This window comes from Chlamydotis macqueenii, chromosome Z, assembly GCF_036417535.1.
Source record: "Chlamydotis macqueenii isolate bChlMac1 chromosome Z, bChlMac1.mat, whole genome shotgun sequence".
NCBI lineage: Eukaryota > Metazoa > Chordata > Aves > Otidiformes > Otididae > Chlamydotis > Chlamydotis macqueenii.
Genome location: NC_141593.1, coordinates 82,107,367 through 82,132,329, shown reverse-complemented (window position 1 = coordinate 82,132,329; position 24,963 = coordinate 82,107,367). Strand labels below are relative to the sequence as shown.

The 24,963-nt window shown below is 45.5% G+C and overlaps 1 protein-coding gene across 4 annotated transcripts in view; it reads right to left on the bottom strand.

Annotated features, from left to right (window-relative positions):
• Nucleotides 1–20,133, bottom strand: part of CAST (calpastatin) — a 61,507-nt gene extending 41,374 nt beyond the window's left edge. For 3 of the 4 annotated variants that reach the window (XM_086770335.1, XM_086770337.1, XM_086770336.1), the window contains exons 1-3: nucleotides 19,975–20,133; nucleotides 14,647–14,712; nucleotides 5,185–5,256 (exon numbers count right to left, since the gene is read on the bottom strand). In XM_086770335.1, the coding sequence (XP_086626461.1) occupies nucleotides 5,185–5,256; nucleotides 14,647–14,712; nucleotides 19,975–20,034 (198 nt within the window). In that variant the 5' untranslated portion in view covers nucleotides 20,035–20,133. Of the gene's footprint in view, nucleotides 1–5,184; nucleotides 5,257–14,646; nucleotides 14,713–19,725; nucleotides 19,742–19,974 lie in introns of those variants that run through there. The other variant, XM_086770338.1, reaches the window with a different exon arrangement.
• Nucleotides 20,134–24,963: the final 4,830 nt, after the last annotated feature.

Sequence of the window (24,963 nt, the reverse complement as noted above, 5' to 3'; positions counted from 1 at the left end):
TTTTTTGTGAAATGACTGCATTACTTTCATCATTGCACAGCTTTACAAGCTGCACCTTTTGCAGAGGTCTCTGGATCAGAGGCTTCTTTCACCGCCCTGCTTTTCAGACGTCAAGATGACCTCTGGTGACAGATGCCACATCCCACAACGTTACACAAAGCCAGCTCTTCCACGCAGGAGGCAGCTTCTCTACTCCTACAGCTTCCAATTTTCATGTTTTGCTCTATTTTTAGCACGCCTCTGCTACCAATAAAACCAGCACTGCTCTCCACACAGACACAGTTCCTGCGATTTTCACGTGCAGGGCTACGTGCTGGCAACAGCTCTAACGGCAACTTGGAGGAACAGCCCACGATTCGCCATGGTCTTCCTGCAAAAAACCTACAAATTGAGGATCTGTGCACCATAACACACAGCTGCTCTAAGGAGAACATGAAAAGGAAGTTCTCAGACAGCCCATTCAAATGTTTCTCTGAATAACCTCAAAATTTAGAGATAACCTTCACAAAATGACTGGTAACACGGGAATAAATTTACACATTTCCGTGGATGTTCCAAATCAGTACTGTGACTTCAGATGCCTACTACTCAAAAATGCCTTCCTTCACAATAAGGGGTCTGTGCAAAGCTCACAAAATAAAAACTTAGTGACAGTTAAGTAACGTATGTAGCAGAAAAAACATCCCAGCAAATATAGTGACAGTAGGAATGACTTCTGATGGCAATTTAGATAAACTCGGGAAAGAATTTCCAGTCTGCTGCAGAAATAGCAGGGACTTCACTCAAAGATATTTAGTAATTGCTCTTTTTTTTTTTCTTGTTGCTTTCCTGTTTGTTCCACAAAAAAGCAGATTGAGTCCCTCTTTAAAACAGTGTTCATTTGGATGCCAGCTGAAAGTAACTAACCTCAAAACCAAGAAGCTTCCCCTGAAAGCACTGAAGGTCAAGTCTGAAATAAAAATAATTCTTACTGAATTTCCAGTGTTGTTGAATTCTTCCAGCACTGCATCAATAAATTGTCCATGAAAGTAATATGGAGAAAGATTCTCACTTCACTAAGCTATAGCAGCCAGCAACAACAAAATAACCACCCACCACCACCACCAAAAATTACTCATTAAGAACTCATTAAGAGCAGTTCAAAAACTCTGCTACATAAAAAGCGGCAAAACTTCATGTGCTCCCAATAGAATTACCATGTAAGAACAGAAAGTCCAAGAAAGGTGGCTGGATCCAGCTGTGCTCATATATCAGTGCCTTCTATTAATAGCTCTGATTGAACACTGAGCTAGAAATTGGCTTCTCTGTTGGCTACAGAACGGGCCAAAACAATTTAAAAGCCTGTAAAAGAAAACACAGCAGTGCTGGTAGGGTACCTTCTGCAGAAGAAGCTCAGTGCAGTTTTTCCTCTTCACTGCTGCCTGCTAATTGCAGCAGCAGTGCCCTCCTGGCTCGTGCACCCTGGCAGTTAACGCATATACGGAAAAGGCTGCTCATCAGCAACCAGTAAATATTGCTGATGATCATAACCTTACCTGAATCTAACTCTTCACTCCATTTACCCAGCAGGTACTACAGGCATGTGTTTACTGAAAACACTGGTACAAAATAGCAATCAAATGGGACTTCACATCAAAAAGGAAAGAAAGGCTTGAGACAGACACAAAGAAGTCAGAACATATGTTTCAGTTAAATATCTTTAAATTATTCATTTTTATTTGAGTTGTTCCAAAACGGGGCACATGAAGGTCACCAATTCAATTTCCTAGGTGCCCTTAATACAGAGAACACAAAAGCCATACAGACATAAAAGAGAGGAGACGAGAGAGGCAGCACTTGCACGCAGACACACAAGCAGCCGAATAAAATCCCTACAAGACACTGAGGAAAAGCAGTGAGTAAATACTGTCTCCAATGCCAGGATCTTACAAGCGAAGGCATAAAACCAAGACACAAAGAATGGCAGTTCAGATACACGGTGCAGTGAAAACGAAACCAGATGAGTAAGTGCAGGCTCTTGGGAGCAGCCCACATCACGGATACCACCACAGAACATCAACCTGCCTGCACATCGGCCAGCGCTGAGCAGCGAGAGCGCCCATCACACCCAGGTCCTGTCTCTCACGCTCAGAAACACGGGCGACCCAAGCAGAACACAAGCCATCAGTTATTATTACTTACTAAATGAAGGAAAAATTACTTCGTCCGTAATATAGAGGCAGGAAAAAAACCTTTTGGCTATTCAATTTAGAGTAAGTAATTTTACCATCAGGTAAGAGCAGGCCAAAAAATCATGAACAACTCTACCTACAGCCACTTAACTGCCACACTCCACCCACCTCTTCAAATAAATTAGAAATTTATCTAGGATGAGGTACATTAACGAATAGTAGTACTGACCAACAAAATGAACAAGGAATCCAAAGAGACTTTGCACACAGGACACATTAAAGTTACAGCAGGGAAAAAATTAAAGGAAGAAACAAGAATCTCAAAGCTGTCTAAAAAACTAGTGGAATGTTTTTGATTGTATTAAAATATTTGATCTGTTTTTGAAAGGTTGCCCTGCCTTTTAAAGAAATACTTGCTTTCCTGTAAAATTCCTGTAAAAAAAAATATTTTTTTTCTTTTGAATAGGTATTTTTAGAGACAAAGAGAAAAAGAAGGGCAGAAAAGAGTACAGTTAGTCAAGTGGCTTTAAAAAAGTATGAGTGGCATAAACTACAAGAGCAGAACAATAAATCTAGGAGTTTTGCTCTAAAATAGGGCTAATAGAACTAAAACTACAGGATCACAGGAGATTGTTAGAATTAAAAGATACAATTAAGTGAAGGTTTAGCCTAACTGAAGAAAGGTATTCATGGTTGAGTGGGAAGTAAAAAAGGTTAAACTTAAAATAGCTATTGATTAAGAGTCAATATTGGACAGCATGAGGTAAGTACTTCCATAGTACATAATCTTTACCAATAAATATTTTGTAATCTCACAGAAACTGCAAAAGCACCAAGTACTGAATAAAATACACAGGCTAAGTTGTCATAACCTAATATAATGCAATTCCTGGCAATTATATGACATCGAATTTTCTTCATCACGCTACCTTCCAGTACTTACGCTTAACAGCATCACTGGAAATTGTACCTTGCACATCTAATGTGAAAGATATGCTTATAACAGAACAAACACATACAGAAAAAAAGGCTTAAAGATGTGTTAGTTGGCAAATTAGATGTGACTTCCATGGGACTAGGCAGCTGACAGCTGATATGCAGACAGATTATACTTGAGACCATCCCACGCTGTACAGCTGTCACGGAAACTACATAGGGACTACTACATCCAGCTTAACGAGCCGAAGAAAGGCCCTGGCAAACTCAAGGAAGAGAAAGAAATGCAACAGAACCACTGGGCTGTCTTTAGTGACGGGCAAAAGCATCAAAAGAAAGTGATAAAAGGGCTTATATCCTTGTGTACTCCCTCACCGAGTGGAAAGGAAAGACAATTACCTAGGTAGCACACAAGTATCTTTAGGAGTCTTATTTTACAAAAGCATTAAGAAAGTGAAAAATCCCATTCAAAAGTAGAAACACTTCCTGCCAACAGGATCTTTCAAAAATTGGATATCTACAGATACGAAATACTGTGGCGGATACACTTGACTCCTCACCGTACCACAGGTCAGGCTGACTAAGGAGCAATAGCCTTCATGTCCTTGGGGTGAACCTGCAAGCTGAAAAGCCCCTGGCTCACATAAAAAGGAGTGAAGGTGTCTTCAAAAATATTTCAAAAGGTGGTTTGGAAACCCAAAACCACAAGATAACCGAAGCACAGAACAAGATACCAGAGCTAAAACCAAGACACCTATCTTGTCTATACTATTGACCAGCAGCCAACCACTTCACCCTACACGAATCACCATCAGGACGGGCCCAATTTGAGCTCTCCCTGAATGGCAGCTCCACTGCACGCCAGGTGACTTGAGCAGGGACACCTCGCAAGGTCTGCGGTTCCTTACCTAAGAGACTATTCCTTACCCAAGGCAGAGAGATCCCCTGCCTGCGACAGACCTTTGTCAGTTGCCGAGAGCAAGCTGGATTAATACCGCGAAGCACTCCTAATCCAGGTAGCTACTCTGTATTATATAAACTTTGTACATGTGATTCCATTAGACATAAACAGTTGACCAAGTCTGAGACTGAGACTGGATTCAGCCACACCTAAGCTCTATAAGGAGTTTAGAAAGCAAGGTGGTCCACTCTGAACCTTGTAAGTCATCGAGAGGGTCCTCTTTGCTCCCTGCGTTTCCAGTCTCTCTGTCAATCATTCAAACCCGATTCTAACTCCATTTTCCTTTGGATGTTTCTTCCGTGCAGTAATTAACAAGGTGAACCTTGCCATCAAACTTACTGAACCTTGTCCAACCACTGTTAAACTTTGTTAAATTCCATCAAACTTAATGACCTATGTAAAATTATTATTTCACTCAGTATAACGTATTGTTGCTCCTCTCTTTTGAGTGAGGTGCATTCCTCTCATCGGTGACAAATACGCACCAAACAGTGATTACCAGCTACAGCCACCAGTTCATGTGTGACCACCATCAGAAAGTATATTTTCAACACCCTGTTACAGTACTCTGCAAGACCTGAGCACGCTTTATACGATCCCTTCTTCTCTTCAGGCGTTACCAACTGCACTCCAACACGCACATCAACTCCGTAAGGTCTCCCACACCAACTTCCTGAACAAATGAACTGCTCCAGGGGCTATGAAAGCAAAGACAACCACCAGAGCTTCACTCTCATCAGGTCCTGCTGAGTGAACACAATCCAAACACACAAACAAAACCTAAGTGTGCATCAAGAACTACAGCCCCACAACTCAGATGAAGTTTGCCACTGATATCAATGGGACCGAGATTTTTAAAAATAACTAGGAGACTAACAAAGAACACGTGACAGCGAGAATGTTAGCAAGTCTGTTTCCTCAACAGGTCAACGCTGACATTCTGCTGACCTGCATTCCTCTTTCACTTGAGTTCACTACAATTTCTAGCAAGACATGAAGAGCATCTATGTGTTGCTGCATGCTGGCAAGCAAACTGTTTTCTATCCCATTGCAGAGGATGAAGTCACATCAGATCACCTACAATTTTAAGAGACCATTTCCTCAAGTATGCATTACCTTGACAGCAGAAGGTGCACCACTTGTCTGTGTTTTGGGGGGCTGGCTGACAGCAGCACTTGCTGGTTTCTTCTACAAGATAAAAGAAAGATACAGTAAACATCAGAAATGCTGATGAAGAGAAGCCAAGTAAAACTGTGTAACTGTAATTCACATAGACTCGTTTCAGACAGTTTTGCCCAGCCCAGAACAGGCTGAGTTCTCTCATACTGTTTTATGGATGACACATAATCTGAGCTATCTCCTGTTGCAGAGGCAGTCCGTTTTAATTAACAGTTAAAGCAACAGTAACCATATACAGTTCAATGAAAAGTATCTGAAAATGCGATGGGTAAGCTAGTGCTGTACAGACATAACGTGAGTGACAACACAGACGCAACATTACATCTCAGGCAGGGAAGTAAAGATATAAAGCCAATGGTGGCTTTTCTACTCAGTAAGTATTCTTGCAACTGAAACAAAACCATGGCATCCCCTGCGAACTTCCAGTTTTCCATCAATGCAAAGCTGTTCCTAACAACTACCACCAAGTGCTGCTGCAAAAACTCAGCAATTGCTGCCATCGCATCTAACGAAGACTGGGAAAATAAGCCATTAGTAATAAACACAGCAAAAAGCATCAAAGTTTGTAGGCAGCAGATGGGTAAGACCTATTCATTTTCTCCGTTAAGTGGAAGCTCAAGATTCATAATGCAACTAAATTATCCATGCTTTAATTACTCTATACAAGCAGAGAAGTCAGCAGAATGACCAGAGATTCAATCACTAAACTTGTATGCAATCTCAGAAGCACCAGTTTTCAATTGACGGGACAGCAACTGATGGCACACGCCATGGGTCCCCTGCTTGCTGTCTGGTCCAGCTCAGTGCTCCCTGCAAACACGTGGTACTGGCACACTCATCCATGCCTGGGTCCTCCCAAAACCAGCATGTACCCTCCACCCACCTGACACCCCCTGACCGGACCTGGGGCCTTCTACTCACCCACTGGTCCAAGCTGGACGTTTGCAGGTGAATATCCACGCAGGGCCGGTTTGGGGAGGACACAGACACTGCCCCCCCAGCAGCAGGCTCTGGCTGTGACCCCTGCACAGCACCCCACCACTCAGCACCGTCCCACCGACCCCCTCAACATCCTGCACCCTCGGGTTTCCACCCCCACCCCCTGCAAAGTCCTGCTTTGCTGCAGTTTCCCGAGAGCCCCTCCGCTACTGCGCCTCACCGGGTTTGTTCCTGGCTGTTACCCCCGTTGATGGCAATTGCTCTAGTTTTAGGTTTCTGTGCATCTGTCTCCCTCCCTATCCTCATCCTCTCAGCTAAGATAAACACCCTCACGCTCCACATACCCAACTCACGTCGCTGACCAGGTTTGTTCTTATTACAGCCTCCCTCATCATGTGCCAGTCACGTTTGTCTCCGTATTTCCTTCTCACAGCACCTTTAACCAGACACCCTTAGAGGAGCAGGCACCCCTTTCACACGCCCTTCAGCCTGCATTACAAGGAACACTTTTAATTCCCTAAGAAAGCAGCAGCCTTCCAGCCCTAGGTGACAATGCTCCTAAAGGCAGGTGACAGAAGTGTGATGCATGACAGTTTTACAGAGATAATGCCAAGGCACAGAACACCTTGGCTTTTATCTCTGATACAGCCCATTATCCACAAATGCTTCAACTTTAAAATAAGTTATTAAGTTGTTGAAGGAACATAAAATTTTAAGTGCTACCTTTCCATTTTCAAAAAGAAAAGAAAAAAAAATCATCAGAAAGAGCAGAGCTCTGAAGAGCAATCTGTATTCAGGATATACCTTCAGCATCACAGCTCTCGATTTCCACCTCAAGCTCAGCTGAAATCACAATCTCTGGACCAGGACATCATGGTCCATGGTGTTTGGGACTTACCTTTGGTACCTAAGACTATGTCTAACGTAACTGTGATGCTCTGCAAATCCACCAATGAACCACTGTTGTGCAGAAGGAGTTTTTATGACACCTACCAACATATTCAAAAATTTCAGGCACAAGGCTAGCCTTTTTTAGACTTCCCCCCCCCAGTCTGAACTAGAAAAAAACTAATGAGTGAAGTAAATACTTGTTCTGAGCATGAATTTATGTTAAACAATTGAACAGTATTAAGAAAAAATTGTTAAGGCAAACATTTCTCTGTTTCACGCGAAATGAAACAGCAATAAAGGTACAGGTAGGAGAGAGGAGAAAACGAAGCCATTAAGTTCTTCTCTGGAGAAGAGAAAGACCACCTGGAGGTAAGCTACGTGGAAAGTTAAGCCACGACATCAGATCAGTATTCTTTACTGAACACTGACCCTGAGAGGCTAAGTAGAGTAATACATTTCAGTTCCCAGGGCCGTCTTTCAACAGTAACTCCTTTGGTATCGACCCCTTAATGCATTTGTAAAAGCGCAAAAATTGGCCGCATCATGCTACTCGATCTGTCCTTCTCTTAAGCTGATTAAAATAATGATGTTATGTGCTTCCCAGCATCCTCCTCACAACGCTCCCTCCAGGCAAACCAGCTCAGACACTCTTCATCAACAAATCCATCAGAGCTGGCCTCATCTTCTCCCCCTCTAAGAAGGGATGGAGTATTTTTTTTTTCCTGTGACACTCAGACACAATCAGATGAAGCATCACCTTGCAGCTCACTCACGTCTTGCTTCCCAACCTGATAATAACAGAGCTCATCAATTATCAAAGCACAGCTTCGTTATGAAACAGAAGGATCAACAGCCTGCACAGATTTGTCTGTGAAGGAATAAAAGCTGTGCCATATAATCTATTCTTCATTATCAGCAGTTGCCTCAAAACAAAAGGCCAAAACACTGCTTCAGAGTGGAATATTAATTCCGCTATCTTTCATAAAAGGGAGATAAAATACATATCCCTTTGATACGTAGATTTTCTGGGGGAAGACATGAATTAAGACTAGTGTCTAGAAAAACTGATTCAATGTTCATTTTGGTCTGTAACATTCAAGTGTTCATTATAACACTACCATCAGAATGAATACAGTATGGTTGTTTTAAGCCAAAAAAAAACTAAAAAAACCCACCAGATGAAAGAACATGCAATCTGTGTTCTGCAAATGCTTTCAACAGCCCTAAGCAGCACTTCAGCCTCCACCTTTCAACCTTTCATTCAAGAAGTGCCTGAGAATCAACTGCCCTCTGTTTCTTCCTGTGGTGGGAAGACTCTCACATCATCACAGCTCCCAAAGAGTACCAAAATTCAACTAAAATAAAGTTATTTCTTAAACTACTTTTTGCATCTTAGCCGAAGAAGAACCAAAACAGAAAAGGAAGACCGGCAAACAAACCATGCTGTACTCCTCAGAACCCCTTTGCTCCTTAGCGGAGGACAGATCCTGGCCACACTCCCCCCCAGCCACCGCCTGCCCCCAGCGTGACGGGATGGAGGGGACAGACACCCCTGCCAGGCCCCCAGCACTCGGTGCAGGAGGGCAACAAATCCAACCAAACAATGCCATCTGTAATAAACAAGTTGGCACCAGAGTAGAAGGACACCTCACAAAGGCTGTAATCAAAGTTACTGAAGCACCTCCGTGATCCAGACCAGCAGCGGGCACCCCAGCAGATTTTTACCAGTCATAGTATCTTTACTCAGCATTATGTCCCCATTTTTCTGGATAAGGAGTCCTGCACGACATGCATCGGGATTAAAAGCTATCACAGAAATCCTGACGCTAGAGCAAAGAATCAGTTCTAACAGGACAGTAATGCCTCGGCACCAATTATCACTGTCATCCTTTCGAAGTAAAGAATGTATTTCCTGTTCAGTAAAGAATAATGAGCTGTGCAAGCAGCACGTATTTTGTCTGCATTGCTGTAAAGCATGACTCGAAATGGCAGGATGCATTAGGGAGGGTCTTGTTTAATAGAGCACCAGGTAAAACATGGCCCCGCTCCAAACTGGGGCTTCAGATTCCTAGAATGTCTTCCTTTTAACACCACATTCTTACATTCAAACACCAGCAATGCACAGGCTAGATTTTTAGACCGATACAGAAGCTTTTCGTGGTGTTTCTCTCTACAACAGTAAGACCTACGAGAATAGGTCTTTCCAGGTTATGTGCAGTCAGTAACACAAGTGTGAATCCACCCAGAACAGCGTAGGGGGGTTCAGCGCAGAATCACACACAACAGGAGTGCTTGGTTTGCATTGATTTTATTAATTACACATGTGGCTATGCACTAAAGCATACGGTTCCCCCCAGGACAGCCCTCTGAAGGGGCAACACTGAACACAGTGCTCAAGAACAGGACAGCAGGAGCATGCAACTCGTTACAACACAAGCCTGTCTCACTGAGTCAGGCCAGAGTCTCACATATCCCACTTCCCTGTCTCTAGCAGCAGCCAACAGCGGATACAGAAGAAAACAAAAACTGGTATAGAAACAGGTCACGTACACGCTGATATCCCTTGCAAATGCTCTCGCAGATTCAAACAACTTCCGGCCCAGGGACTTCTTAATTTCAGTGTATTTTATCACCTGCCCTGGGTTTCTCTTCAGTGGTTTTGTCCCATCTCCCCTTGAAAGTATTACTGTTCTAGCACCCAAAAGCTTCTAGAGCACTAATGCCTTGATGGCATACAAAGTCTGAAGCAATCTGAAGCAGGGCAGGGAGCTCCGCCTGGGGATGGATGAGGAGCCGAGCGACAGCTTTCGTGTCAGGATTAAAGGGAGGGCAGGGACAGGGGATGTTATGGTGGGGCTCTGCTACAGAGCACCTGACCAGGAAGACCAAGCAGAAGAGGTCCCCTATAGACAGACAGGAGCAGCCTCAAGGTCACAAGCCCTGGTCCTCGTGGTGGCCTTCAACCACACCAGTATCTGGTGCATAAGGGAAGAGCAACTGATGTAAGCTACCTGAAGGCTACGGAGATGATCAGAGGGATGATCAGAGGCTGAGAGAGCTGGGGTAGAAGAGAAGGCTCCAGGGAGACCTTCTTGTGACCTTTAAGTACTTAAAGGGAGCTTATAAGAAAGAAAGGGAGAAAGTTTTTAACAGGGCCTGTTGTGCTAGGACAAGGCGTAATCACTGTACACTAGAAGAGGGTAGATTCAGACTGGATATAAGCAAGACATTTTTTCTATGGTGGAAAAAGGGTGGTGGAGCACTGGCCCAGATTGCCCAGCGAGGCGGTGGATGCCCCATCCCTGGAAACGTTCCAGGCCAGGTTGGCCGGGGCTCTGAGCAACCTGATCTGGTTGGAGATGTCCCTGCTCCTGGCAGGGGCGTTGGACTGGGTGGGCTTTAATGGTCCCTTCCAACCCAAACCCTTCTGTGATTCAATGATCCGAAATTGATGGAAGGGCACACATAAGCTGAAGATTATGTCAAGATGAGAGGTAAAGCAAAACCACACCAGCTGTCTCTCACATGCTAATGCTTTACATACAAAATTGCTAAAAGCCTTGGAACACCAGGAAGGAAGGAGAAGAAAGGCAGCTTCCCTATTTCATACAGTTTACAATGGCACGCTGCAAACATGTTGACTCAGGACCATGATGTCAAAACACAGCGAGGAAGACAGAGGGACAGCTATGGGAAAACAGCAGCACATCATTCACTTTTACTGTGTGGCAGGTGCATCCCAGCTGCAAATATATGCAACAACTTTAAGTGCATGAGCAACCACCAATTCCAACAACCATAATTTCTTTTCTGTTAACATCTACCACACACACATCCACAAGGAATGAAAACATTAAAGTTGATTTAGATTCTGAAGATGTTTCTGATTCTCTTTAGAATGTGAATTCAACAAATGTAAGGTTCTGAAAACCAAGACATAAAGAGTGAAGGTCTATCCCTGTGACTTGACCCTTTGTCCTTGAGCAAGGCCCAGTACAACCATAACACACACAGACCCCCTGACAACTACAATGATAAAGAACTGCCTATATCTTCTTTCAATTACATACTCTAACAGACCTGCAGCTTCCGACGCCATCCGTCCAGCACATCTTTTGCCTGTTTCTAGAAGACACCATGTACAGATACACATTCAGTTGCTCATCGTTAGCTTGACAGATTATGTGTACCTCAATCTAAACCTGACCAATCCTGTAGGAAGTGGATTCCCCAGTCTGTCGAGGCTTAAAGCTTGAGTAGCACTGCTGAAATGAGGCAAACCAGGTACGATGGTACCTCTCCTTTGCTAACACACATTAGGCAAGGAAGTGGAGGAGAACAATCTTTCCAACGAAGCAGAATATCCCAGTCCTATCCCTTCCAAAACCCTTCCACAATACACGTGGATGATGCAATTGCGCTGAATATTAGTGCAACCAAAGGGCTTCCCAGTAACCACCACAGGCTAGATGAGGGTTAAAGTCCAATGGGTACATAGCCCTAAGGCCACATCTTAGTCTCTGCTTTCAGAAACCAAACAAGCTAAATTCAGTATTCTAGGAGGAGTTGGAATCTTGGTACTGCGCTAAGCTTTATGTTTCTGGCCACTGAGCAGGACAGGCAAGAGTGGACCCTTGGGAAGAGAAGCAGGGAAGGGCTGTGTGCATCCTTTACTTCCCAAGATGGACAGCCATCACGCAGAGGTTGCTGGAGGCAGCTGCTGAACTCACCTGTTCATCTCTTCCAGCCAGTCAGCAAGCTCCAGCTGCATGACTTTGGTGTCAGCCACTCCACTGCAGTGCAACGCAATGGATTTCAAAAGCTTCATTTTTAAGCGAGGAGCAGACATCAGCTGCAGCTGCCGGCTAGGCTACAGATACCACGCAGGAAGGGAAGTCTGCTCCATGATTCAGAGGGAAAGGAAAGGCTCACTGCCTTCAGTGAGTTCATGGCTTCCACTCTGAGCTTTGAGGGCACTGTTAATCCCACAGCTGCATGCACCGGCCTGGTACTTGGCAAGGACCTGGTTTCTTTTCTCCCCTGCTGAGCAGCTGGATGACTTTAAGTAAGGCAACCCCTGCTCTGGGCTTCAGGTCCTCACCTTCCCCACATTTTATCCATTTTACGTCACTCAGATAATGTGTCTAGTTTCCTTATACAACACTTTTAAGATCTAAGGATGAAAGTACTGTGCAAGCTAAGCAGTAAGTCACTGGAATATCAAAAAGTAAATACTTTCTGAAGAAACAATCTTATCAACTGATGTCTGTTGGTACATCATAGGTAAAGTGTACACACTCCCTGCTATGATTGATTCCAAAACTATAGTTTTATTAAATAGGCCATCTTCACACTAGTAACTCCTAGATCTTTTAAAGCATTATTCTATTTTATTGTGTCATGATGTTAGAAATGGAAAAATCTTTTGGAGCCATTTAATCTCCTCATCACCTCCGTGCAAGTGCATGTCTTACCAAGCAGGTTTCTCTTTACAGTGTGGTTTTTTTCAATCTACTGTTAAGTGACCAAGGAGGAAAGGCTTAAGAAGCCTATTCCACACCTTGACAGTATTCATTTTGAGCCCTCCTTGATGTCATGGCTGATTAGCGTCCCCTACTCAAACCTGTGTCAGCCCTTTCCTGCCTTTACTTTTCAAAGCTTTACTCTTCTTCTCTCACTCCTTCAGGACTACGTACCCAAAGAATCCGAGAGACAGAGTTGTTTATTGTGATTTTTAGCTAAACAAAGAGCATGCGGGCTTTTACAATTTTCCCTTCAATATGAGTATGAACTCTTCTAAGACATTCATATTTTCTTGTCATTTTTATAATGTGTTACCAAACCTCTTCTAGGAGGGATGTGAACAAACTCAACATTCTAGACAAGGTTGTCTACATCTATAGACAGATTACAAATTTCTGCTTCAAGAATTTAAGACTACAGGAATAACCTCCAACTTTTAAACAAGAATATAGCACTGCAGACTCTTGGAAAAGCTGTACAAAGATTTGGAGTTGCTACCTCAACTGCTTAAAAAAGTCAGTGTTTTGAAGGTAGCTGTGAACTACGGTGGAGCTAATGGTGTTCACTGGGCCTAAGGAAAAGTCTTTTGGTCTACTTTCACTTTTAAGCATTGTAAAGGCAATGCAAGAAGTCAAAGAAATACACAAGAGGAAACACACAAACACAGCTCTAAGGACTCACAAAGCACAAGCATCAGGACAATAAACTTAGTAACAGCCTTCTTTTGCTAGCTAGAAACAGGACTTCCCAGTGAGAGGGGAGACAGTAACTGCACAGCCCAAACTACAGGCTTCAACTCCCACCCTTCCCACAAATAAGTCAGCACTTCTATACCAAGAGCAGCAATGTGCAGTCAACAAATTTAGCATTACACTAAGAGTGTATAAATAATGCTATTTAAGAAAACACTAAACTGTCCAGAGAGGAAAGGAGGAATGTGTTCCCAGGCTAGACAAGCCTTCCTTGGTATTTGGACAGGAAAGAAACATAATTGCTTTAATCATCTACTTCAGAGAACAGCAATAAAAGTGTTTACTGGCCTTGATTTGCAGTGCAGTTAAACACACCACAGCTCACACAAAGTTGTTTTCCAAACAGCTTCTGCTAAGAACAAAGTATCAGGCACACCTATTTCTGGCTTCCTGCGTATCAACAAGTAGACAACTAGTAACAGATGTTTCCACAAATCCCTCTCTTTCTGAATCTGCTGTCAGCCCTCCTTGGGGAAGCACCGCTCCTGCGTGCGGTAGCAGAGGCTGTTGGTGAACTATGGATCGGTAGTGACACTCCTGTCCTGGCTGGACAACACCTCCTCTTTGCAGTACCAGCCCGACTCTCCGTGGCACACAGGACCCACCTCTGAGGGGCTAACAGGGCTGGGAGCTGCTGGGAGAGAGCCGACCCTTCAAAGTACCGCTCCTCACGCTGCCTGCAGCCCGTATGGCGTCTGATCGTTAACAACAGCCGCCACGCTCAGACTGTAAAGTTGCTTGTGTAAACTCAATGGTACAAGCCAGCAAGGACTCCTGAACTGTAAATGCTAGCTCCTGAGGAGGCAGTATCTTGAAAAGTAAGTATTTTTTTCTGAAATACAGCACTGACCACATGTTTCCAAGTGTGTCAAGAGATGGCGCAGACATGCAACACCTATGTATGAATTTGGATTTGTATCTCTGGAAGAAAAGCCAGAATGCAGACAAGGTGAAAAGCACCACAGTGCGCTCACTCCATCCGTACTTCTGGACAACTGAAAAACCGGGATGATCAGGCGTGCCCCACAGTGTGCCTGCACTGCAGAACAGACACGTCCACTGAGATCACTTCCACCGATACTAACATGAAGCATTTGTGAAAGGATGAAGTATTTTCAGTAGGCTGCTCAGCAGCACAAGACAAAACTACTAATTCCTGGATAACCGATGAGTCACTACAGTTTCCAGTTAATTATCTGAAAACTAACACTTGGCTACTAAAAAACAAAAATCTGTATAGGAGGAAATTCATTACCAACTTTTCTTCTTAATATGTTCAAACACTCGAATTTACCTCTGCCGCTTCTGCTTTTTTCTCTCCTGAACTGGAAGAAGATCCACTTGCCTTCTTGTCACCACGCTGTAAGTAGAGAAAATAGATGTGTGGTTACTAAGATCTTAAATTACACTTTCTATGTCGAGAAATTCCCAAACATCTTAGTGCCCAGATGATTCCTTTCACCTACCACAATATGACAGAGGGAATATTGCACGTTTTCCTTCTCATTGATGGACAATATTTCTAAACAACCTGCTTCAAGTGAAGTCACAGCCAGAAAGTCATGTATTCCAGGGCAGTACGTGTAACATGGCTGTTCTTGTGAAAGGTTTTGGAGGATATTAAGCTTATCACTCACTCCTCACCAGCACAGCACTCTCCAACACTTGCTTCAGAAATGCTGTCTGTCCCACAGACTTCAGCAGAAAGTGAACAGCCCTCCAGGAGACCAACACGCGGTGTGGAATCATAACCATCCACTCCAACACCTGACCTTTCCTCAGACACAGCAAAATGCTCATTATGCTCAGCCCTCCTCACCTGGAAGCTGTTACCATGATTTCTACAATTCTGCTGCAGATACACAAGAAATAAACGCTGTAGCAGTTCAGGCACAGGTGCACATTAGGAAATACAGTTCTTCCAGGTTCCCAAAACCTCCTGCATCTTTCATCCCCTGCGAGACTTTAAACCTCAAGCTTCCATCTAACCCGAAGTGCAATCCCATTTGTTCCCCGCGTGCGCCGATGCACAGAAAGGCACAGTTTGTTCAGCACGCACACTGGCATCCAGCGCATGTTTTACTCTCTGCATCTCAGAGAAGTGGTGAATATGGCCCCTCAAAAAAAAAAATCTTTTTCAAAAGCATATTGCTTAATCCTTAGATTTTTTTTAAAAAGTAAAAAACAATAAATTTTACCATAAATGTAAAAGGAAACATAATATAGCTATTACCCAACATCTCAGCTACTGTAACTTCCCACAGCAACGGAGACATATGGGAACAAGGATTCACGTCTGGTTTGTTTTGTTAAATAAAGACAAGAGATGATTTGCAACTCATTTATTCCCTTCTGTTTTGAGGACTGAGCAGCAGGAGGTAAAGTTTGCTAACCCACTAAAGTAATGAGTTCCTACAGATTTTTCTTTACATGGCTATAGGGAGAAAGTAATGATCCATGTATCACTGCACTATCTTCTACAGGAATCTGTTCAGCAGGCAGGCTGGGAAAATATTATAGCTGAACAAACAAATGAAACTAAAAGTAAAAAACCACCATGTCTCCAATCTGTTTCCATTATGGTGGTACTTGACAAAAAAAAATTCAAATTGTTTTAGGCCACCTCTAATAATTCAAGTTTTAAAATTAGCTAGGGCATGGCTAAGATACTTGACAAGTTTTAAAACTGAAAATGCTATTCTCGTATTCCAATTGTGCCTCTTCAGAGGAAAAACAAGCGCTGTACGTTGTCTTTTCAGGTAAGAGATTAATTGATTCACTGCCCCGTAATAGCACTTTCAGTACAGACACCATTAATCCAATTATCTGTGCTTTTTACTGCTACGATAAAAGCACACCACACACTCCAGTAAAAGCAACGTTAGTGAGTGTGCTCCAACTGACAAAACCGTAACTGCAGAGCCAGCACGGCCACAGGGCTCAGGAGCTGCGGCTCCTGCCCAGCAAAACCCTGTTGTGCAGACCAGGCTCTCTTCCTAAATGGATACTCTGCATCACAACACTCTAAAAGCCAAGTGCTACTCTGAATCCAGCTAATTCAGACAATAAAGCTGTACATTGCATGTACTTTACTGCTTTTATTCATTTGCTTCTTTAAATGTGGACATAGCTTTAAAAGCAGCAACACCAATTAAAGCTCAGATTTAATTTTTTTTTTCTTTTATTAAACCAAGTCACAGAATGCAGGAGCCTTACTTAGTTCCTGTTGAGCGTACCAGACTTTTACGAGGGCCAAATCTGGTGTTATCTTTCCTCTCTAAGTCCACCTCCTCATCTTCACACCAAGGAAACCCGTACCAGACAGGACACAACATCAAGAGTGCACCCAGTCCCATGACTACGACGAGGGGGATACGCTGTGCTCCAGCGGGTGGATAGAGCTCGGCGTGTCCCCTCTTGGTGTCAAGGTTTCTGCGTTTGCCTGCCCTAGCAGACATTTCTCCTGATTTACCATCCCCTGAGCAGTTTGCACTGCCTGCAGAGGCAGGGCAAGGGGGCTGGCAGGACTCCCTCCACCACCCTTCAAGCAGAACACCAACGCCACGTCCCTGACGGACCCCAGGGAGGCCTCACTGGCCAGAGAGGACAGGGACTGGTCCAGGACAAGGACCACAACTTAGCCACCCCTCAACGCAGGTTGGAGAGAGGTTAAACGCATGCCGTTTTCCCTCCAGAAGGCTGTGTCAAACAGCACCAGTAATAATGAGACTTTGACTTAAAGGCCAAATACTGTTTATTTCAGCCATGGGAACAAAGCCTGTACAGCCCAACCAAAGTAATTTTTTATCCAGGAAGTTGGAGTCATGCATTGTGCACACATTAAGCACTGGTAACTCTCTGGCCTCAGATAACAAAACAGCCTATGGAAGCATTACCTCACTTGAAAGTCCACTATCCTGAGGAGACAACCTTGGAAAGCACAACTTCAGAATACATTTTCTGAGAAGATGCTGGTTCCCTGAACAGCTGATGCTTCAGGGATATGAGAAGGGACCCTGTTTCGAAAATGCCCTTCAGCTGCTCTTTTCTGCTCTGCATTTACAAGCTTTGAACCTTCTAGCCAATAAAGAAATAAATAAAAGCAAACAAATCAATCTGCTTAGCAAGAAACTAAGCTCAGTTTCTCTGGGACAGTATGCATGCTCCTGTAGATTCCCAAGTGGATAACAGAGTTGACTTTCTCTCCAGGCATTCTTTCCTTTTCCTGCTTATCTTTCTTTACAATGCCAAAGAAACAGATTTATACAGTGATAACGTACGCATAATCCACCCAGTGGGCAGGAGCAGCTCCTGCTCTGTCACACAAATGGTGGCTGTACTGCTGAAGTCACATTTCTAGTTTAACTAACCAACTAACAACGTCTTACAGTTGTTAAGTTGGCCCAAAATATTCTCCAACTTTACGAACTAAAACCAAAACACACAAGCCCACCCCTAATCAAATCCTCACAAAATGCAAAAAGAGATACCATGAACAAGCAAGTTTATCCCAAGATCTTCATCCTGTTCTCCAGTGCACAAAAATATCATGACACTATCACATTACAAACCTTTAATTCAAAGAGTATTCGTAAATCAGAAAGTAACTGGCCTAGGAGAACAGCACAGAGCAAAATACCAATAATTGAACACACAACTACATTCTCAGCCCACGGGTGCAAAAATCCCACCTCAACTAAAGGTCTTGCTTCAAGAAATTCTTTCTGAACCTCGAGAGTCTCATCAGCACTAACAAGCCTTTGGTTCAAAGCCATCGTGCAGCATCCCGGAGGACTGCAGTGACGACACGCCTGGTAACTGGGTGAGAAGGGAAGTCTCCTTGGAAGATTCTCGGCTGAAGTCAACTAACTTTGCACTCCAGGCATTAAAGGAGACGAATCACTTCATGCGGACAGGAATCCAAGCTTTGTTTTCAGCTGAAACTGGGAAGAAGACAGAGATCTTTGATGCTGCTCAGAAAACTGCCAGATGGGAAGAGGTGTTCGGGGAACTACAACCAAGCAATGTAGGGAATGGACAGGTGAAAACTAGATTCTTCTTACAGCCACCCCATTCTGCTTTAAATACCCAGCCAGTAAAAATCTTAGTAGGGGAACCAGTGAATCTCTTCTGCGTCTGTGTTCTCTCACCTTTTCTGCTTCGCTTACTCATCTTTCAGGCCACAAGGTCTTCCAGGCAGGAACTGCCCCGTGCGACACCAGCACATGGGACAGGAGAGGACTCCAGCCTGGCACGGAGCCCACAGGTGCTATATTGCAACGACTGGTTTCCAACCAAGCATGGGGAGGAGTGGCTTCCATTCCCTCTTACTGGTAGTCACGTTGTCTTGGCACTTTTTCTTGTCCTGGATTCAGCAACCCAGGACTACCAAGGCCTTTAACATTTGTGTCACCACTCAATGCAGCAATTCCCAGACTTCCCTCCTTGTGACTTTTGTGTTACCTCCACCATCCTGTATCACTGACTGACTTGACACAATTACTTGACACATTACTAAACACGGAGCCAAGCTACCTAGAGTAACTTAAAAGTACGTTATAAATTCAACAGATATCATCTACCTGATTATATATTTAGGAAATACATTACAGTGATTTCTTCTCTGAAAGCCACCTTACACAATGCATACTTTCTGTAAAACTTTAACAGAATGCAAACTTTTTTTTCACTCTATAGAGACTCCAACTGCTTCCTCCTATGACTAAGAAATTACAGAGAAGACTTTTTAAAGCAATTGCAGGTTGGTCACAGTAATGAGTAGCGACCTAAGTCCAGCCAAACCGCAGGGAGCCATCAGAGAGCCGCGGTATCTGGCAAGCGACGGCTATTCCTGGCAACTCCAGCCCCTGCCTGCAGCTGGGAACACGTCTCTGAAAAGGGGCACACCGCGTGGTTTTGTCCGACGTGGAAACAACCCCCTACAAATTCTGCCGCACGTCGCAGATTGCCGTGTTTCGGCAGGGCAGTACAGTTTCGTCAGCTGGCCCGCTTGCATTATTCAGATTACGAAAACACCCAACAGCACCAAAAAAAAAGCCCGTTTTTCAGCGTCGCTTGTGAAGGACGGCGGCGGGATTAAGGAGAGCACACCCAGGCAACGCCACGTTCCCATCCCACCCGAAACGCCACCGCGCCAGCGCTTCGCAAAACCGCCCACCAGGCTCCAGCCACCCGCAGACCCTTCCCTTACCCCTCCCTAAGCCCGAACGCCGGGCGGGGGGGGAGCCCGCGGGGCGCCCCGCCCGCCGGAGCCCTCCGCCCGCCGCGCCCGGCCGCTGCCCCGCTCGCCCGAAGCCGCCCGAGCTGGCCCAGGCCCCCGGCCCCGTGCGCGCTGCCCCCGGCCCGTATTTACCATGGCGTACCACCACCGCGCGAAGGCCATGGCGCTGCCCGCCGCTCCTCACCGCCCGGCACAGCCCGCACCAGCCCGGGCCGCGCCCTGGCAGCCGCCTCCTCCCCAGGGCGGCACCCGCCGCCAGGCCCCGCCGAGGCCGCGGGGCAGCCGGGCCCGGGCCCCGGCCAGGCCAACCCCGCCATCGCCACCCCCCGCCCCGCACACGCCCGCCCGCCGCCGGGCCCCGCGCCCCCCGCCCCGCCTTACCGCCGCGGGCTGCGACATGGCTGCGGGGGGCGGCTGCCTCCCCGCCCCGGGCTGCGACATGGCGGCGGGGCTGCCTGCCGCCTGCCCCCGGCGCTGCTGCGGGCCGCGGGGAAGGGGGAGGCCAGCGAGGGAGCACAGCCGAGCGGGCACCGCAGCCGTCCCGAGCGGCCGCCGCTCCCTCCCCTTCCTGACGGGGCCGGGCCGGGGCCGGGGGGGCCGGCGCGGGGAGCGGGCTCCGGACCGGGAACGGCGCTGGGCCGGCCGGGCGGGTACCGGGCCTGGGGCGGCGGTCTCCAGCGCCGGGGACCGCCCGGCGCTCGCCTGCAGTTTTTCCTTAAACAGTGGGATTTGGGGGGAAAACCCCGGCACAGACACACTGCTTTTCCTTGTGAAAAACGGGGCTTTTGAGAAAGATGGGGACAAACTCTTCAGCAGGGCCTGTAGCTACAGGCTGAGGGCTAATGATTTTAAGCTAAAAGACAGTAGATTCAGACTGGACATAAGGAAGGCATTTTTTACACTGAGGGTGGTGGAGCGCTGGCCCAGGTTGCCCAGCGAGGCGGTGGATGCCCCATCCCTGGAAACGTTCCAGGCCAGGTTGGCCGGGGCTCTGAGCAACCTGATCTGGTTGGAGATGTCCCTGCTCCTGGCAGGGGGGTTGGACTGGGTGGCTTTAACGGTCCCTTCCAGCCCAAACCGTTCCGTGATTCTATGGAAGTTGGCCCCTCAGCCTTTACCCTTGGAAACACACTGGGTTTGGGCGCTGAGGCAGCTCCCGCAGAGGGTCCTGCCCTGTCATGGCTCACCCCGAGGTGGAGCCAGCCTATGGCCTCAGCCGTCACCTTGGTTCAAAATGGCACAAAAGGCAAGAGCCACGCGTTCGCCATGCAAATGCCCTTGGTTTTGAAGTTGGTCACGTATCCTGTGGGTCGGTGTAGTGTGAGTGCTTGTGTCTAGAGGATTTATCGCAACTCAGGTTATTAAACGGAAAAGCTTTCAAGGTCTGGTTGGTTTTTAAAAGTGAGTCCCGAATGTCGCTGCCCGTGTGAGTCTTGCACAAATGAGCTGCCCGAGATGTAGTGATGGCTCTTCCAGAATGCCGCAGGAGCAAGGAACTGTTAAAGCTGCTGGCAGATTAACACAACCAAATGGCCCTGATCAGCAGCTGGAAAATCCTCTGTGAGCAGGAACAATCCTGAGCCCGGTTTCAGTAAGTCTCCTCTTTGTGCGGGTGTCTAACTGGAGTGAAAAGTTCATCATTTACCAAGAGCTGTTCTCCAGGGCCGCCACGGTAAAGAAACAAACTGCAACTGAAGTAGTGGGGCAAATATTTGTGAGACATTATGGCAAGAATGGTGTGAGGAACCTCCAGCGAAAGGGGTTCAGACTGCAATAGTTGCCTGGCTGTGTGTAGGTGCACGCAAATCCGCACACGGAGGTTGTGTGCGGGAGCTGGCACGGGTGACCAGCTTTGTCTGTACACCCAGTGCTTGGGCCCTCTCCTGTCAGACAGAGAAGGAGACGCGTGGGCCAGGGCAAACCCCTCCAGGCCTTGGGGAACGGCTCTAACAGGTTAAAGCCGTCCCTGCTCTCCCTTTATGACTAGCTCCATGCAGATCCAGGGCTGGCCTTTGAAGTGTTTCAGCCTGGGACATGTATGGGGTTTGCACTCCAGTCCACCTCCGTAAAGTTTCAAGTACCCAGCCTTTACCTGAGCTCTGCATCGCATCTGGCCATGGAAGCGTAAAGCGGTTGCATGGGACCAGCTTGTAAGGACGTGCGTCTTGGCAAGGTGCTCCGGAGGAGAGGAGGCGTGGGCAGTGCTCAGTGCACGGCTCTTGCACGAGGCTCTCGTGCGCTGTCTTCCTCGGGGTCACTCTGGCAGGTCTGACAGATTGTGCTGCATTCCTCAGCTGCGGACAGCGGACCCTCCCTGCTGACACACAGCTCCAGGCAGCCTGCAGCGAGCTTCGCCCCTCTTACTGCTACGTGCCTGGTGACAAGCAACCGCGGCTGGCGGTAATTGAGTTGTGGAGTGCGCGGTAATGAGGCAGTAATACGTGAAATCCTTGGTGGTGTCGGTCTGCGTCGTGCTGGGTGCCAAGGGTTCTGCGGATCCAGAAACATGTTGTCAGCTCTAAGCTCTCCTGGTAAGGAGTTAGCGGTATAGATGAGATTTGAACACAGGGAGGCCGAGAGCCGCCCGGACACTTACTGCAGCTCCCACTGTGTGCATTGCCGTATTTTGGAAACGGGCTGCGCTCCAGCCTTGCAAGGAAATCTGGACTGGGGCGAAGAGGTTGGCACAGCTGTTTCTGTTAGAAGCCTCCTCCAGTTTGCCACTGCTTTAAGAAACCATTGTTTGTGGGCCATTTCTGCATAAGTTTACTCTCAAATAGTTTGGATTACTTTTGTATGTAAAGGATGTAGACAGCACACATTTACGTGGACTGAAAAGCAGGTACGTGTTCCTCTAACAGTGATCTCAGCTGATGGGTGCCTGGGTCGGCTCTTGAACTGCTGCAGGCCTACACACCACCGCAGCAGTTTGCTCATTTGGGTAAAGATTTGGGTATTTGAGTGGAGGAGTTGCTAGTAATTATCCACGTCAGTCTGACACTTATTATCTTTAATCAGGGAAAAATAAGGGGTTTTTTTTTTCAGCTTTCAGTAATGTGCAGGTCTATAATTTCAAAGTCTCATTGTGTTTTGTGTTGCATTTTCTACTTATTCCGTCACAGCATCTGCAAACAAACAAACCCACGAAAGCCTGCTGAGATTTAGTGTGGCGCTGGTAGTGGAGTTCTGCGCTGGGATGATCAGAAGCAGATGCAGAGAACGATGGATAGCCCAGACATATGGTGTGTTTGATGTAGATTGGTGGAGCAACAGCAGGTAGCCACATCAGGAACATGGGTTCTTCACTGTGATAAAGTGTAATGTAAACAAGTATTTTAAAACATTTTTTTATGCTTTTAACAGTCGTTTGGGAATGCATTTCGTGGATGTGTTTATGTATAATTCAAGGTGTTGGGAGTCTAAGTTTGGAATCCAGGATCACAGACTTGTTTTTCCTTACCATGCTCCAAAGGGCTCCAACTGACGTCAAGTGCCACTGAACAAAAAGGTGCTCAAAATTCTGGCAGGATTGGATGCATTTTTTTGCCAAGCATACATATTTTATTAGTATGACTTGCATAATAGTACTAATTCAAGCTTATGAGTCATTCAACAAATTTACAAAATAAAGTTCAAAATCTCTTGTGTAATTGGACTTCTATCTAGAGTAGTTGAAAAAAAGGTCTAAAAGCAAGTTTGAAAACCAGTCAAACAAGTTGTTTGTTTAATCTCTTTTTTCCTCTTCTGGTTTACCAAGAAACTCCGTCACAGGTTTTTGTTCTGTTCTCTTCCTCCCCAAACAAAAACCATTAGGATTTACTTTTTTATTTTTAATTTTATGCATGCAGTCCCACCCTGTTTTATCACACCAACAGTAACAAAGATGGACGAGTACATTTCATTTCTTCTTCTACTGTTTTTGTTCACAAAGTGTTCAGTAAACAGAAATTGGGATTTTCAGTTATGGAATTCCTATTTGTTGATAAGAGCAAATAGTTTGATAACATTCATGCTCTATAAAGCAATAATTAAAATGCTTACTGGTGAAAAGAAAGGTTTATTTCTATATATATATACATAGTCATATTTTTGTACATGTTATAAACATGTTCTCCTTTATCCTGTAAGTTGCATGTCCCCTGCTAGTTTAATGTGGTTTAATGTTTGAAGATTTCCTGCTGGACTCCATCCCACTATTGAATGGAAATTTCCTTTCCACAGAGAGAAATCCCAAGCTTTGACACCAACCAAGAGAAAATTAGAGTTGATTCCATAGTCTTCATTGGGGTTTGTTATTTTGTGAATCTCTAGATACTGAGCTGAGATTTAATTTAAAAAATTAACTTTGAAATTAACTTTGAAACTGGAGCTGAATATGAGTCGTATGTCCAAAAGTTTTTATTTATCCCAATGTTCTATTTCATTGGTCTGAAATAGAGCAAATCTCAAAGCTTCAGCAGAATGTGTCACATCCAGCCATCAGTGAAAAAAAATGTGTGTTACAGCCTTCATCATACAGCTTTGTTCCACCTCTGAGTGTTTGGTCCTCTTTCCTCGACAGCCAGTTTCCAGTGGGGAAGCCAAGCAGTGCCATCGGTTTTGGGAGTCAGCAGGGATTCAAGGAAGCTGAGGTGAGATGAGACCACCCCCAGAAAAGTTGTACTGGTTGATTTGGAAACAGTTTAGGAATGTGTGCTTCGAGTGGTTGATTTGTTGCAGCATAAATTCAGCTTTTAGCAAATCACAAGCGTTTCTCTGGACTGCACAGTACCCGGCTGTGGCTCCGAAGCGTGTTCTGAAAGGAAGCGCAGCGCGATGAGCTGGGCGTAACCGCAGTGAGTGCCAGGCATCGCAGCTATGTAGGAGTGGATAACCCGCAGGTCAGTTCTGTCTGCTCCTTTTTCTGAAAGGAACTTCCTTGAGAGGAGGCATGTTCTCTCTACAGTAAAATGCATGTCCTAGACAGTTCTGATGTTTATAAACCTGGAGGAAATCTGCTGAAAGCAAGGTTTATGCTATGAAAATGGCAATACCATTTCTCTCAGATCCTCAAACTGTAGGCATAGGTTAGTCTGTAACTAGAAACTGCCAATAAGGAAAACTTCATGGAGCTATGTTTGAGGTGAGGCAAAAAAAAAAAAAAAAAAAAATCTATGTCTTTAGAAGTAAACTTTAAAGTCTTTATACACCAGAAAGTTGCAAAATCAATCATGCTAATAAAATAAAATACACACTTTTTAAGCACAGTTTCCATTTTCAGCATGCAGAAATTAGCAAGATGTTTTTATTTGTGTCAGTGCTATATCTTGCAAATGGTAAAACCCGTGCAAGAGGTTAAAACTTTCATGTACTTCTTTTCTCACTTAATCT